Below are 15,784 nucleotides of genomic sequence, written 5' to 3' on the forward strand. Positions count from 1 at the left end.
TCACTTCAACGCGATAGAAGGGGGGAGATCTGATCAAAATTTCGCACGAAGAATCGCGTGCGGTGTGTCGATGCGCGAACGGGCGAAATAAGTCACCACATCTTCCTCTGGAACCAGCTGGCAGGGCATTGAAAAGCGGGAGAACGATAAGTATCTCCGAGCCTGGAAGCTCCGAGGGGTTGAAATCGTTATGGTGTTGCGTGCGGTAAATAGATAAATGCGGACTTGAAGTGCATGGAAACGGCACACGGGTGTCAGAAGATAGGGCGCGGCGAATCGTGAAAATGTATTACCGCGGAAATAATTTGCATTTAGATCCCTCGATACGTCGAGGGGAGAGAGCACGACGTTGGCTGGCATGTTTCGCTGTACTTTTTAACATTCTATTGTTAATTTGTTTTCACCAGGGGCTTTGCATACATATAGAGACTATTATGATGCACTTTCCGCAAGAAATTGTCGTTTCATCACGGTCGAAGTTGGCGTATCCATGGAAAATAGGTGAATTTAGAGCGTGAGCTACTGAATCCTTGACTCGTAATTCTTGTGGGTGCATTAACTGTGACTTGGAACGCGCACAAATAATTTTAAACCTTTCCTTATCAAGGGTTATTGTTTTTAAGGATAGAAAAATTTTATACATACCTCTTAATTAAAGAATTACTTTCTTGTCTGACAAATGAGTTACTTATACCACTTAATGGAACGGTTATTCCTCATATTTGTCTAATCTCATGCTTCCTATCATGCAAATTAATTCCTCTTCTGACCAAGTATTGACCTGTACCACTTACAGTGACATTTGGTCTGTTTGTGTAATCTGAAACTTCTTTTTCTGCTTTCAGCGATCACGCACGGGTCGTACGTCAGGCATTATACGGCGGCTTGGTACGACACAGCTGCGCTGAGAGAACATCGTACCAGAAGTCGTCGTGACACTTCGGCTTCCGGGCATCCGGGTGACGCGACGCTGAATCTACGCCTTCACGCTCTCGACAGGTTCGTAAAACCACGTATTCTTGGTCGAAATAGAAAGGAACAGAAAGGTGGAAATAGGTCTGAACGGTCGGGAGAGACGGAATAGGGGATTGGGGGTGGAAGAGCTTTATCGAGGAAAATTCCACTTTCTAGCGACAGTCAAAGGCGGAATAATCATTCGGCGGGGATGGTCCTTTTTGCGCCACGAAGTCACAGAGAGATAGAAATTTTCTTTTCGCGTCGACGAGTGACAAATATTTACCGCGATTCCTGAATATGGCCGCTTATAAATCAACTCGAAGAAGTTAGATATTCAAATGAAAATTCATTTTATTTACAGAGGTACTCTGAATTACGGGATCCTCAGTCCCTGGCCATATTGACGTGACCACCTTGTCTACATTAACACTTTGATTGCCACATCACCCAAATATGGGTTACACGTACATTGCAAAGAAGTTGGATTATTTCAATATCGTTATAAAATTTTTGCGTAAAATTAAGATCGTACTATAATTTAAAACAACACCAACAGCCTCTGTCAACTACACGCGTATATTTTCGACGATTTATGACTTAAAAAACGAATTAAATTGTGCCTGGCTACGTACGGCCATTTTCACTGTGGCAGTCAACGTGTCAAACAAAATCTAACACCAGCTTCTTGAAGCATAATTGTTATTCTTTGATGCGGAAATGTTTTTTATTGTTCTGGCAATATGTTTTGTGAAAGTAAAGGCAATAGTTTTTTGTGCACTGGCAATATTGGAAAAATTTTGTTTTTCTATCAAATTTTCAAGTAGTCATTATAAAATGGCCAAGGGCTAGTGTAAAAATTAGTCACAATAATAATCCCGTATTTTTAAAGTCAGTGCTCAGATTTGGTTCAACTTTGGACGATATTATATTTTCGGCCTGGTGCAACGCGAACAAACGAGTCGCCGTTCCAACGCGCAGCTGCGAAATCAGGGTAATTATTTTATGCGCGCAGAGACAGCTTTCTCTTGAGAGCGCAAGTCCTGGACGAACTCGTGCGGCAAAGAAGCCGGAATCGTCTTGCAAGTCGGCGCTCGTTTCATTATATGGCGTTTGGAGTTGACTATAACTTAACGCGTCAGTGGTATGGGCGAGGAGCAGTGGAAGTGCTCCGAAATAAGTCAGGCATTACTCGCGATATTGAAACATCCAAAGGCAGAACAACACTGAAACGTAAGAGGAGATGTTTCATTACAAAATTATTCCACTCCTACAGGCGTGAAGTATAGTCTAGTTTCCTGGATCGTTACTTAAAACGGTTCTCAGTAGAACTGCCTGAAATAAGTCAGACGGAAGGTGCTACATCGAATTTCTCAGAAGCAAAACTTTCATGATATATTAGCAGTCTTAATTCGCCGTGATCACAGATCCTTTAAGCATCGTATGCAATAGAACATGATTTTTTTTATTTTAACCCCAGATCCAAATCCCTGAAATTTGTCCTGTGGGACATTCGACGGGTTGTCATAGCTGTTAAGGATAGCACATGGGTGCTAATCCTAATAGAGCAGCACTGTTTCACGAATGTTCACGTCTAAATTTACGTTGCTATGTCCGGTGGTTGTTTTTTTCTTCAATCTTTTTACGGTATTAATGGTTTATAAATGATTTGCTAGCGGGTTTGGATGGTTCGTTCTTACTTTGTACCTGTTGGATGGTCGATGTATCTCCTTTACTCTCTTCATCAATTATGTACCACGGTGCATCTACTATTGTTTGTCTTTCATTTTGTCTATGCAAGAACACGAATTAAAAACGAAATCAAGGGGTGTTCTTAAGTCTGACTGGTTACCGAACGATCGTCCAGACGCAGTCGGCGCATGTTTGCTCGATCCTCTCGTGCAGAACCGACATGTCCAACGATCGCCGGCCTTACGTGACATAGGCTCTCGACATGGCGACCATATGCCTCGTTGAGCATCATGATTCGCCGTCAGTGTACTGTCAGTGGCATCGACGCAGCCCTCCTAAATCTCTCTGTGTCACACTCAAATGCACGAACAGTTTCAGCGTCTCTGAACAGGTTCTCTCCACGTCTGTTAAATCTGTGCCCCATTAATTTCAAGTGTCTCGTGTTCCACTCCTTTTATATCAGCTTACCGTAAACAAGAAACGGAAACACGAAATCGATGTTTGGCACCCGGTCTATACACTTTCTTAACCCTTTAATTTATGAACCCTTCCTCCATCGTAGACTCTATTCTCCACTTAGCTACCTCGACTTTTCCTTTCCTCGTGGTTTCTTCGATTCTCCATCAGCACCACCGTTCTCCATCAAACTTCGTGCAGCTTTTTCCTCACACCCCACCCGCCTTCGTTCCGAGACAGGCAACTCGGGGGTTTTTTGGCCTGACAGTTTCCCTCTTTGCTCCAGTTTTCCAGTCCCGGCACCCACCGCATCCAGAACGCTCTCGAAACTCCAGGAGAACAGAGGAGAGAGCGCATTTGGTCGATACGAGGCAATGCCTGATTCGAGTCGCGAGCACCTGGCTGCTCCAGAGAGAGGACACGTCGCCCTAGAGGGCTAATGCGCTCTGCCCTTTTGTGGGAACACGTTCAACCCCTATCGGATCCGTTACGACGAAGTTAACCCTCTCTTTCTGGCTTTGGTTCTAACCGACGAAAACCGAGGAAAGAGCGTGTGAGCAAGCCAGGAGAGAGACAGACTTATCGCGTTCGAAATACCACCCCCCTCCACCACCTTCGTGTGTTCCACCGGGGTGAATTCGGTTGGCCACTAAATTTTCGTTGAAATACGAACGTTGGAGCTGTGTGGGGCGAGGGGAAAAAAAATTCCGCGGCGGAAGGTGGCGGTGAAATTTATAAATGCTTGGCTTTGGGAGGGGGGATAGTTGGTGTCCCTGGATATCACAGAACGGTGGTGATGGTTTATGATGGACTCGGTGGTCTCCACGGCGAGAAGCTTTATTTCTCGTTTTGGTCTTTCAATCCGACCAAGAATAATTTCAAGGAGTAGTACGAACTCGAATTTACTTCCGCCTCTCGTGACTCACACAAAGGGTTCCGTTTATATGAATATTTAAGACCGGATCAACACGGCGGATACACCGACACGGTACAAAGGCATTTTATTTGAATATACGGGAGGGGGGTGAGGGGATGATTCCCTTCGAGATATCGAACTTGCACGATGTTTACCGGGCCGGGGAGAATGAGAAACGGAGAGTTGTGTTGCCGCAGAACCTTTCTGGCTACAACACCCCGCCGATAAAACTTCGTTTTTACTGTCTGATTCGGTTATGGAGACCGAGGACGGGGGTGAGTTTACGACAGACGGGATATCAAACTCCAGGGAAAACAACTGAAATTCCTTCGTACGTCCACCCCTCCACTACCCCTCCTGTCCAACGATAAAGCTAAGTAGAGGATAAATTTAAGAATATATTGACCCTCTGTATTTCTGTCTGTCATGGTTACGAACCCTGGAGCATATATCTCAGAACTGTAAAAATTGTATTACATCGTGGTATAAATAATACAAGGAGAAACAAGTACTCGATTGCAAGGGGGAAAGCATTGAAACATTTAACTTGATAGCTATCCTTAGAGAACCTTGCACGGTTGGACTGCTGTTCGTGAAGGGTTCGAATGGTTCTCGTATAACTCCTCCGATTCCTTGCGAGCCTTTTCTGCGCCCCTAAGAAAGATTCGAAGCGATTCGTGGATAGTATTATCCTAGTACCCTTGGGAAATGGGAAAATGTTAATGTCTTCGGTAATTACGTTGATCTAAGGTACTACAGTAAATCCTTGATGAGTGTTCGAAGGCTCCTCGGTACTGACACGGAGAAGTTCTGGAAGAAATGATTCGTATTTTGACCAAAAATCACGAGAGCTTCTTTAAAGAAAAAAACGTTAATAGACACAATAATAAATGTACTCTTTTTCCTTTTGAATTTCAAATAATTCCTGGGGTATATTTCGCCAACGCCAGTGTTTTTTTCAATTCCCCCTGGTCATCACTCTGTATCAAAAACACATTATCTTTCTGTTGAACAGTTTTTGTGCAAAGAATTCACAATCATCTACTTTATGGCCCCACAAGGTAGATGCCCCCTACCCTTAAGAATGAAACAAAGAATTGATTGCATCTGATTTTTCTTTTTAATTGTATTTCACATAGCTATCTGGGCATTAAACGCGCAAAAACCATAGTTTAATATTAACATTCATTTGCACAGGAGCATTCAACAAGTCGATGTGTCAGGCATCAGAAGAATAGAGGACGTTAGGAGAGAAATAGAGGGGTCTAAGCATCCCTTATGTTTCAGTCGCTTCGTGAACAGACAGTTAAAGGAAATCGATATTCGTCGACCAATCACACCACTATCGAGGCGAACCGGGGTTCGCCTTATTTTCGAATTAAGTCCCTTCACGAGAACCCCCAACCCCCCTCGCCAGTCAGTCGGTCGGCCCGTGCCGCCAGGGGAGCGCAATTAAAAATCGGGTAAAATTCTCGTTCGTCGAATCGCGACGCGCGTCTACCCCTCTCACGTTTCCTTTCGTTAGAGCTGGCGGCCGCGCGATTTAATTGGATGATTCGTTAATGAGTTCCTTGAACGATAATCGGCCGTACGGTGTAGCAAATAAACCCCCGGACGCGCATCCAATTAACCTTAATATCGGCACTTATTGCGCGCTCGAGCCAATTACATCGACTAATTATAGAAATTCAGACGTGCCGATTGTGCTGAAACCCTGTGTAAGGTGGGTACAGGTAGAATCAATTCGGAATTGGTACGAATCGGATCGAGAAGATGGGGATGTGGAGAGGGTTGTTTGGTCACCCTCCGTAAAGTGTGCACGTGCTTCGTGGACTTAACGATTTCCGTTGGTTATTAAAATGGCTCCCACGGCGTGCAGCTGATTCTAGATACCACGCGAGTGTCTCTTCGTTCTATTTATTTTGTTTTTATTTATTTATTTATTAACGGGATAAATAACTTTTGGTACAAAGTTATCATAACAAGAAAACGACGTCGGGTAAACCAACCAGTGATTGACTGAATTGTTGAATTTATGGACGTTTGAGATTAATACTTGAATGTATTTATTTATAACAACGAAACAGCTGTTAAAACTGCAATTACATTTATTTTCTTTGAAAGTTTGATAAAAATAATTACTTATTCTTACGATCTACGGTGAGTTTTCACATAAATCAGGCTGTGATAACGAGAGCTTCGAGATGGTACACCAAAAATTGATTAATTAATTCATTCGATCAATTCTATAATTCATTTAATCAATTTTTCTTCACGGGCTGCGCAAACGTCCTTATAAGTATAACATTCATGAATTTGTCGTGAAAATAAAAATGTTTGTATTCAGCTTAATCATACCCTAAAGTATTAAAGAAAGTTTCAAAGAGATTGGTTTAATACTTTTTTCACAATAAATTTCCAAAAATTCATTCATTTTCAGCTGTTTACACCAGACTCCCCCTTTAAACGCAACAATTTATACTGGACACTCTAACGGAGTGGTACGGCACTTGTTGGAATATTCTTATTAAATCGTTTCCCGATACCGTGAGTACCACACCGAAAAATGGATAAACGAGGCAGACCGGGGCGGGTCACGTAATTAACAAGAGGTGAATTTATCTTAATTACCACATGCTCTCGTCACCCTCGAAAGACCAGAGAGACGGTGGGGGTGAACACGTCCGAGGGCATTAATCAGCTACGAAACGTCGCTCGCAGGACGATAAACCGGCAACGAGGAGGGTAAGAAGTACCCTTCACACGACCGCGTTTTCCTCCGCTCCCTCACAGGCCCCTCATTCGCGTCAACCCCGCCGGCACGTTAAGGTGTCCCTTTCGCGAGTGTATATTACCAGGGAAACGAGACTGTTGGGGGCGGGGAGAGGGGGGAGAGCATTACCCTTGCAACTAATCCCATTTCTCAATGGTACATGCATCACTCACCGCCTCCTGACAAATCGTCCTTCCGAGGAGCCGGGTGTGTTGCTCTCTCGCGTAAATTGAGCAATAACGCCGGGGGTAACGCAGGGTCCGACGATAATTTTCGCGTCACGATCACAGCACCACCGGTGACTCGGAATTTCCGTAAATATTCTCCCATGTACCGACGACCTATTCCGGCTGGGTTGACCCTTCGAAGTAGTTTCCGTGCTGGGGATCGTTTGGGAATTGTTGCGGATTGGGTGGAACTCGTATAAGGCAGGCACTTGGTTAATTTCAAAGTATTTCGAAATGGTAAGAGGTGAATGAATAAATGAAGTAAATTAACGATTAATGTTTCTGCGTCCAGGTTCGATTTAGAGAGAATAGATTTTGAATAGAGGATTGTGTGGATAATGGATTCCGTATGGCTAGTTTGTTGTGTCTGACCAGTCATTGATGTTTCTACTTAAGGGGTATTCTAGTTTAGACGGCCGTTTCCAATGTGATTTATGGGAATTAATTTAATGTGAACTATCAAACCTAGGAAGCTCTGATTTTGCAGATAATATTGTATATGTTTAAAGTAGAAGCACCAATTTTTATAAGACATTTTATTAAGAATCAGAGGAGTTATAAATAGCCGTGAAGGTCATGACATTCTTAAAATACCCCCTTAATCTCGTTCGTTACTTTTCCATCGTTTCGAATATGAAAGAATTCTTTGCTGTCTGTAAAAGACGTAGATTTTATTGGACATGATGACTGTATAATCGAGGAGTTGTGTAGAAAGAATTTCAAGGATGTATACTATATATATATATATATATCTCGAAATGGCAGATGATAATGCGTTTTTAATGATAAAGGGCGGTCGACATTAGATCTCGTTCGCGGAAAATTACCGATCCCGAGTAACACAGGAATTAATTAGCGGTATTCTGCATTTCGTTAGACCCCCCCCCCCACGCTGGATCCAAATTACCTAGTAATTTCCGCCTGGCTATTGATTATCAATTAATTTCAACTTTAAATGCCGGCCATTGGATAACTAACGCTACGTCGTTCGACATTTATGCAAAATTGAATTAGAGCTGGCGGACTGTTATGGGAATATTAATCGATTTATTCGTCTGTTGGCTCTGTAACGGAGAGCACTGGCTCTTATAATAGTTCCTAATTACGAAGAATTCGTTAATTTACGGGCTTCACCGAGTGGGGTGGTGTTCAGTTCGCGAGGCCACCAGGACCTATATATTTCAGGTCCCCCTTTTCACACAGAATAGATCTTTGCACAATATCCCTATGAAAGGGTTATACTGTTTCCATTCTCATTCCAAACAAACCACCTAATGAATGCTTCAATTATCAAAATGCAGCACACGTTTTGCAAAAAAGAAAGGAATCATACAATAGGAACAAAAGACCCGCATTTACGCAAGAGATCAGAGTGATTTGGAAGGGATGCGGCGAAATTTATACAGAGTCTAACGAGCTGTTTTGTTTTAAGAGCTGAATACTCTTCTATAATTATCGTTCCTGAAACGACCTCTGTACCAGGAGGATTGAAAGTCGTGATGGAAACTAGAAGGAACAAAAGCAGATTATAATAGTTATGCCATCGTTAATAGTCTCGATAAAATTGATTTTTCCTTCTTGCATTTTGTTATAGTTTGGAGTCTTGAAAATGTGTTCCTAAAGCATTATGACGAAATTCATAAAATTGTTGAACCTATAAGAGAATAAAGATCACACCTTTATTTTCAAAGCCTTGCAATTTTGTCAATTTTTTATTTAGATTATTTATCCTAGCCCGAACGATAGCCACATTCATGGAGAATAAAACGCATACTTGTTTATTTCTTTCGGACGACCAGGACTGACGCAATCAATGCCCCCGGTAGGGCAAGTTTTTCGCGACATGACTTGCACGGTTATTTATAACGCCTATAATTATCACTCAAATGTCTTATAAAAATTTGTACTGTTACTGTAAACATGTATAAAAATGTATGCAGAACTAGAGTTTCCTAGGTATGGTACATTTCTTCGAATTAATTCCCGAAGATCACGTTGAAACGACCGTCTACACCCGAATACCCCTTAAGTAGAAACATCACAGAGTGGTCAGATACTCTATCCTTTATTCAAAATTTATTCCCTCTAAATCGAACCTAGGTCCAGAAACATCAATCGTTAATTTACTTCATTTATTTATTCACCTCTTATCTTCTTCTTACGTATAATATTTTTATTGTCAGTAACTCTACTCGTATTCATTCAATCGGGTAACCAGGTGTCTGTTTTATTTGAATAGAGTGCTACTATCCTGCCAATGGCAAAGTGTTATCCAATTTTGCATCGACAAGTTGCCACCCCCTCCCCTGACCCACCTTCGATCACGTGCGTCGAATGCAACGGGGGTGATTCGCGAAGAGAACCGTCGTCGGACACTCGTCCGGTATGCAAACGACATTCACGTTAGACGAGGGTAACAACTATTTCGAACTTTGCTCGCCGCTCGCGCATAACCGCACGACGTTACCAGCCAGATAGGAATATCGTGTACAGATTTGCATCGGACGTGCCGCGCGCGCGACGCCGTACAGGGAATTTCCTATTCAATTTAATACTTTTCACCTCGGTTAATTTCTCCGTGTCCCTGGCAACTTCTCGTCGGATTATCTGGCAAAACGAAGACGATATTTAATACGTTTCCATCACACAACTCGAAACTAGGTAGTCTCTTTTATAGCGAATTCATCACTGATCTGTATAATTGGATACGGCGTGAGCCATACTGAAAGATATTATTGTACTGTATAATAATTGGTAAAAAACTGTACGTATAAATACTACATATAATATAAGTACAAGGAGGATTAAAGAATAGATTTATATGCATCGATTTGATATAATTTATTAACTGATTTAATTTACAAATTGAAATGTACATGCACATAATCCATATTTATAAAATTTATGGACAATTGCAATTGAAAATATATGTACACAGAATAATACATGAATACAAATATAAATAATTTCAAGACGTATAATAAGACTTATAGTTAGAAGTTTAGATTAAATTTTAGATGATGTAGAATGCATTTATAAATTATTTCTCCGAGTGCATTGACGAATCTTACTCAGTTTCAATTCCCTTCGTCAGGTGGCGAAACGATTTTTGTCAAAGATGGCGATTTGGAAATATCACAGAGTTCTGCTATGCTGAGATACCACATATCGTATCCAGTTATACAGTTCAGTGGAATTCATCGAGTTTCTGTTGTGGTTCATTTCAACGATAACGCTTTAATTTACGAAATTGCTGAAATAGAGTCGTGTGTCATTTAACGAATGAACACTTCTAACGGGAAAAAAACTGTTTATGGTCAGTATTATGTTATCCACGGGTTGTACAGAAAATGTTAATTGTGACAGCACACGAGTTTTCGGGGACAGGTCGCGGAACAGTGTTGTAGAAAATGTTCTATCCGTTCCGTGGACCAGACAACAAATTACAATTTGTCGCCGCGAATAGAGCCTCGTAAACAATAGAGTGCACACCGTAATTTAGCATGCAAATGGGGGGTCCATTGTTGATAATTTTCATTCATAACAGCCTAGTCAAATAAATATATGAGGCAGGCGGGCATAAACGAAATAGACTGGATGAGGTCGTGCGTATGTATTTGCATAAAACATGATTTATTGATAAATATGTACGCCTGCCTTGCGTCGTAAAATACATCAATATTTCCAATTTTCCGAGCATTTTGTGTATAATGATCAAAATAATCAGAAACATTCGATAATGAACACGTACTTCTATAATACCTAGATTGCGGATTTTATGCATTTACAGCTTGTCCGATTGTCCGAAATTCAGTGTATCAAGATATTCAAACAATTTTAGTCCGAATTTATTTTCACTTGCGACTTGACAGAATCTTCGATCCACATAAGATATTTCGGTTGACATTTTAGGTTCCGTAGATAACTCTTTAAAAAGATTGACATTTGCATAAGTATCCACAGTCTATTAATAATACGTCTGTTGGAGGAAATAAATTACTGTCAAATTTTCATTTTCATAAATTAGCCTGAAATTGCGAATTTGCATGAGAATCCACCAAGTCTAGTAATAACGTTTCGTTCAAACATAGACCGCGGTTCGTTTTATTTCTTTCGTCGTTAATAAAGGGTGTCGTTCACCTCCGTAACACGAGAATTATTCTACCTCTAGTCACGTCGGTGAGCTTAATCGAATACTTGTTGCCAGAAGCATTACAAAGCGAGACCGGGCGACGTTCTTGACATAGTTTTTCGTAAAATAATAGAAGCTTCCTTTTCCGTCTTCGCGGTGGACGCCGCGATTTCACGCTATTCGCATCACTGATCCCGTTGAATTCGCGCTTTCGTTCCTCTTTTGAGGAAATCGAGCAACAGGTTTTCTGTAAAAAAAAAGAAAGAAGAAAAGAAAGGTTTACTGTTAGGTGGCCACCAAATTATCATCGCTCCACGTGTTTCAACAGTAACTACTGTCCTTGGGTGAAAATTAATAAAATAATCGGTAATCGCACCGATTGGATCATTGCGTGCTCGCAGCTCCATAACAGAAGTCACGAGTTTACTCTTGAATGAACCAATGAATGTATACTCAAGAGATTTTGAAATGATACTAATATTAACAAATAGTTGGGATATAAAAATTAAGGTTTTTAATATTTATTCCTTTTTATAACGTATGGATTCCAATTTGAAATATTAGAAAAATGTAACTAGTTATATTGAAAAAAAAAAGAACACATTTCACCAGTGAATGAATAATATTAAGTAAATAACTATTTCCAGCCGGTGACGTGAAAATGATTTAAATCTGAAACAAGGAATTAACAAAAAATATTCGACTCATTTTTGTATAGAATGTTTATTCACTGGTACATTCACCCTATTAATTCAAGGCGAAATTGTGTTAAAATCAGGCTCTCTGCTCTCATTGGCTGCACATTAAATTCTGTCTATCCCCTTCTCCACTTTATCATACGTCAATTTCTCGAGCTATACAGCGGCCATATACCAAGATGTAAAAGGTGAATTCTTGTGTTTCGATACGTCTCTGTGTTTGGTCTGGTAGTTTGTAGTCAGCCGAGGCCGAGAGTCTCTGCGGTTTCCAGGGAATAAACTTCCTCCCTTGCACACGGTGCTCCCTTAAGATTCACCCGGGAATCTCACGTTCCGACTTACATAATGCAAGCACGAACTTGACAATCTCGCGGATGAACCTCGCTGAAACTGTTGATTGTTCCTTTCCACGAGGCAACGAGACACCCGGAAAACCAGCCTCATTACGTACCAGGGATAACAGCTTAGCTCGGTGGATCGAGACGACAATCAGGTTCTGATGATGATTTTTCGGATCCACGAGATATCTGACGGATGACACGCGGATACCTCGAGACACGTCTTTATCCAAGCTCATTTCTCGTCCTCTCAAAGTAATTTAGCTGGGATTAGCCAGAATTAGAACTTATAATTGAGTTGCGAGATCTGTTCGAGAAGCCTGCCGAAATTAAAATAGAAAGATGATCCAGATTCGGGCGATTAATGTTGCGTATCCGCTTGAGAGTAATGTCTTTGGTCACTCTGAATGTTAGTCCTAATTAATAAAAACCATAATTATTGAGGAATGAAGAGAGTCGTTCCATGGTTTGCTTCCACTGCAGAATTGTGCTCTCGTTAAAATCTACCAAGTGGACATGTAGCTTAAGTTCCGTAAAAGTAATTTACGATCTTCTGGACGTTAGATCCGGTTTAATATCGATATTTATAAGATCATTTGCTTCTCTTCCCTCGAGGCTAGAATTCCTTTTATTCGACTCAGTATGACGGTTCATCCGACACGATCATTGTTAAGCGACTTCCACGCCAGCGGATCATTCGCGCTCGTTATAATGCCACGTTATTATTATCCGTTTCCTCGCGCACCACGGTGCTCGTTACCGCGCCACAGACTGATGTATTATTAGCCTGGCTACTCTGTCGCGAAATTCCACTCTGAAACAGTTTTTTTTTTATATACATATTTTTTTTCTCTTTTTCGAGCCACGCTCGCTCGATGTGTAATATTTTTAGATTACTTTCCCACTTGTCGACGACGCCTTTGTGAAACTACTTAGCATTAATTCATCGATCCTGCGACAACTCTCCACGATGTACTATCGGGAAACATCCGTCCATGCCGATCGTGTTCCGTTGAAATTTTTAAGCGTTCCGCCACCGCTCGGTTGATGGGTTTCGTGAATTATTTTAATGAGGTCTCTCCGTAAACGCGAAAGCACTACCGGAAAATCTGGTAAACAAGTTAACTCGCTTCAAAACCGAAATTGTTGGTTAACGAGCTACCAGCGCCGAGGGACCGACATCCATAAACAAAGAAATTCTTTAATCTGTAATATTTCATATAATATTTCCGTCGAACTCCCGAATATTTTCCGTACTTTTTTTCTTTCGTTAAATACGTTTTTGTGGTGTAAAGGATATCCATGCGAAAAGTATTAATTTGCCCGTAGACGAATGTATACCTTCGAAAGTGGACGATGTATATTTCTTTAGGAAAATCAGCCGTCGCGAGATGACGTTTTTTTTCTCTGCATCGGGAGGTGGTTCGAGGCGCTCCTTCCAGCGACTCTCACCCGGCTCCATTATGGAAATTCATTAAATCCCAGGGCCATTTGAATTCGTCGCTCCCCGCCGAATGTAAATTCCCGACGTACCAATTCCATAATTACTTTCGCATAATACGCATTTGTATGTATTACACGACACCGCCGCTACCGCCGTGACGGTAAATCTTGCTGGTTCGCGGCCCGTAAACAGCCAATAAGAATTCACGGATCGCGAGCAACCTGGACGGAAATGAAATCGACGGGGAAGTTTGTAATTTAATTGTGAACTGTTTCGACTGAAATATGGATCTTCCGATTTTGTTAAGCTCATCGAACAGACAGAGTGTCAGGTAAACAATATATGGTACAGCGTACGTTGTTCAGTCTACATTGATAGAATAAGGCAGCTTCAGTTTACGCAGTGCACTGTTTATTCAGGCAGTACATATATGTTAATACCATTGAAAAATTAACCGAAGTACAGTAATTGTTTGATTAACGCTTGAAACTCTGGACCCGTTTGGAACAGTTATCGTAGAGGAAGACGATTTCTGTACTTCGTGGATTGTGTCACATCATGAATTCTGTCACATCATGAACTTCATTTCTGGCCAAGCTTCCATTGTGGAACTCACCAGTAGTGGCGCTGAAACATAAGTATTTAACGTAAAGTTCCTTCCGCGCAGTTATCGAGACTTTACTGTATCGTGTAAATTTAAGCTCAGTCGTGCTTCAGATTCAAATTCGGAATTATATTCATCGCATGCTAGTTTCCAGAAGCTTCGTATGCCAACAACGAGTCTGTCATGATTTATCCCTGGCAGTTAAAAACAGTCCGAAAGCACGATAATAATGAAAGTTTCGACAATTACGATGAAACGGTCGAGGGAACACGTCGCTGCATCGTCGACAGAAGGTGCGTTCCGCTTGTTGCCCACCCACGTTTGCAAGCAAAATAGTATAACGGGGGTATGTCGTGTCTGAATCACGCGTCATATACCGCGGAATGATTATTGTGCAACGATGGGCTAATTAACGCGACGGTGTAATTTAATTAATGTTCCCCGTTGCCCCGGCTGACATTAGCAGTTTCATTGCGTTCGCCTCGGCCCTCTGACATTGCGTTATTAGTTGGTAAAAGTGTGTGGTGGCGTTGCCGCGAATAATGCTTCGTTAAAATTCACCGGAGGAACACATAACATCGGTCGTCGTGCGCTTATTCGAAACTGTAATTCGCATGAATGTAATTAAAACATACACGATTGTCGCATAAATGATGGTGTAATTTCTTCTTTTCTTTCGAGGTTCACTGGAATTCGAGGGGATTATTTTGAGAAGTATACGGATTTTATCAGTTTTTCACTTTGTGCATACGTAGATTTTCGATCCACGCGAAATTCTGTAAAAACGTCACAACAAGATGCACTTTTCTTGGAAAGTTCGATGGTACGTTTATCTTCCGTGTACGTGATCTGGGTCGAGGCAAGACCTTCCACAATGGGGTTCTACGTTACAGAGAAATCTGCAAATATTAGAATGGGATGGGTGGAGCAGACTTTTGATGCTCGCGGAACAGGAAATTTCATTCTGATACGATTCCCTGACAATAGCATCAAGTGCTCGATGCGTGTACGGCGACGCGGGCGGTTTAAACGGGCGACGAGTTCGATCCACTCCGAACCAGAACAGTTACGTCCAGTCAATATTATCATTACAATTTCAGAAGTCTATAGTTCACGGAGCCATTGTGGAGCTTTAAGGTTCAGAAGTTCGTTCGACGGTTGGAAAGGTTTGAAAAATACCTTTTCGTCCCTTAACTTCCTTCTCGATTGTACGGCATACAGTGTGCATCTGAAATACGATGACAACCCCCCGTAAGGAATACGCTAAAAGAATTAAAGTGGTGGTGTGCTTTCGAAAACCTTTCTTTTTACATTTGATTTTAAGACTGTTATTCCAAAGTTACACATTCCACCAGCTACCTATGTTTTCTTGTGAAGGGTATAGAAGATTAATCCTATATTAAAGTTTCTACATACCTTCCAATAATTTTGCTTTTTTTTTATCCCATAAGACATTGTACTAAAACTACGTAATAAACGTTTTATGTGAAGACTCCAGATTATTCCAGAAAAATATATTTAAACAAGCCTTATTTTCCCGACTGTCACCG

General features: G+C 41.3%; 1 protein-coding gene across 1 annotated transcript in view; it reads left to right on the top strand.

The window, feature by feature from the left end:
* LOC107185984 (disintegrin and metalloproteinase domain-containing protein 10-like) overlaps nucleotides 1–15,784 on the top strand; it is a 178,742-nt gene that overhangs the window by 34,575 nt on the left and 128,383 nt on the right. Inside the window, exon 2 of the mRNA XM_015573768.1 lies at nucleotides 846–999. Within this exon, the coding sequence (XP_015429254.1) occupies nucleotides 846–999 (154 nt within the window). The remainder of the gene's footprint in view (nucleotides 1–845; nucleotides 1,000–15,784) is intronic.

This window comes from Dufourea novaeangliae, unplaced genomic scaffold (genome assembly GCF_001272555.1).
Source record: "Dufourea novaeangliae isolate 0120121106 unplaced genomic scaffold, ASM127255v1 scaffold54, whole genome shotgun sequence".
Classification (NCBI taxonomy): Eukaryota; Metazoa; Arthropoda; class Insecta; order Hymenoptera; family Halictidae; genus Dufourea; species Dufourea novaeangliae.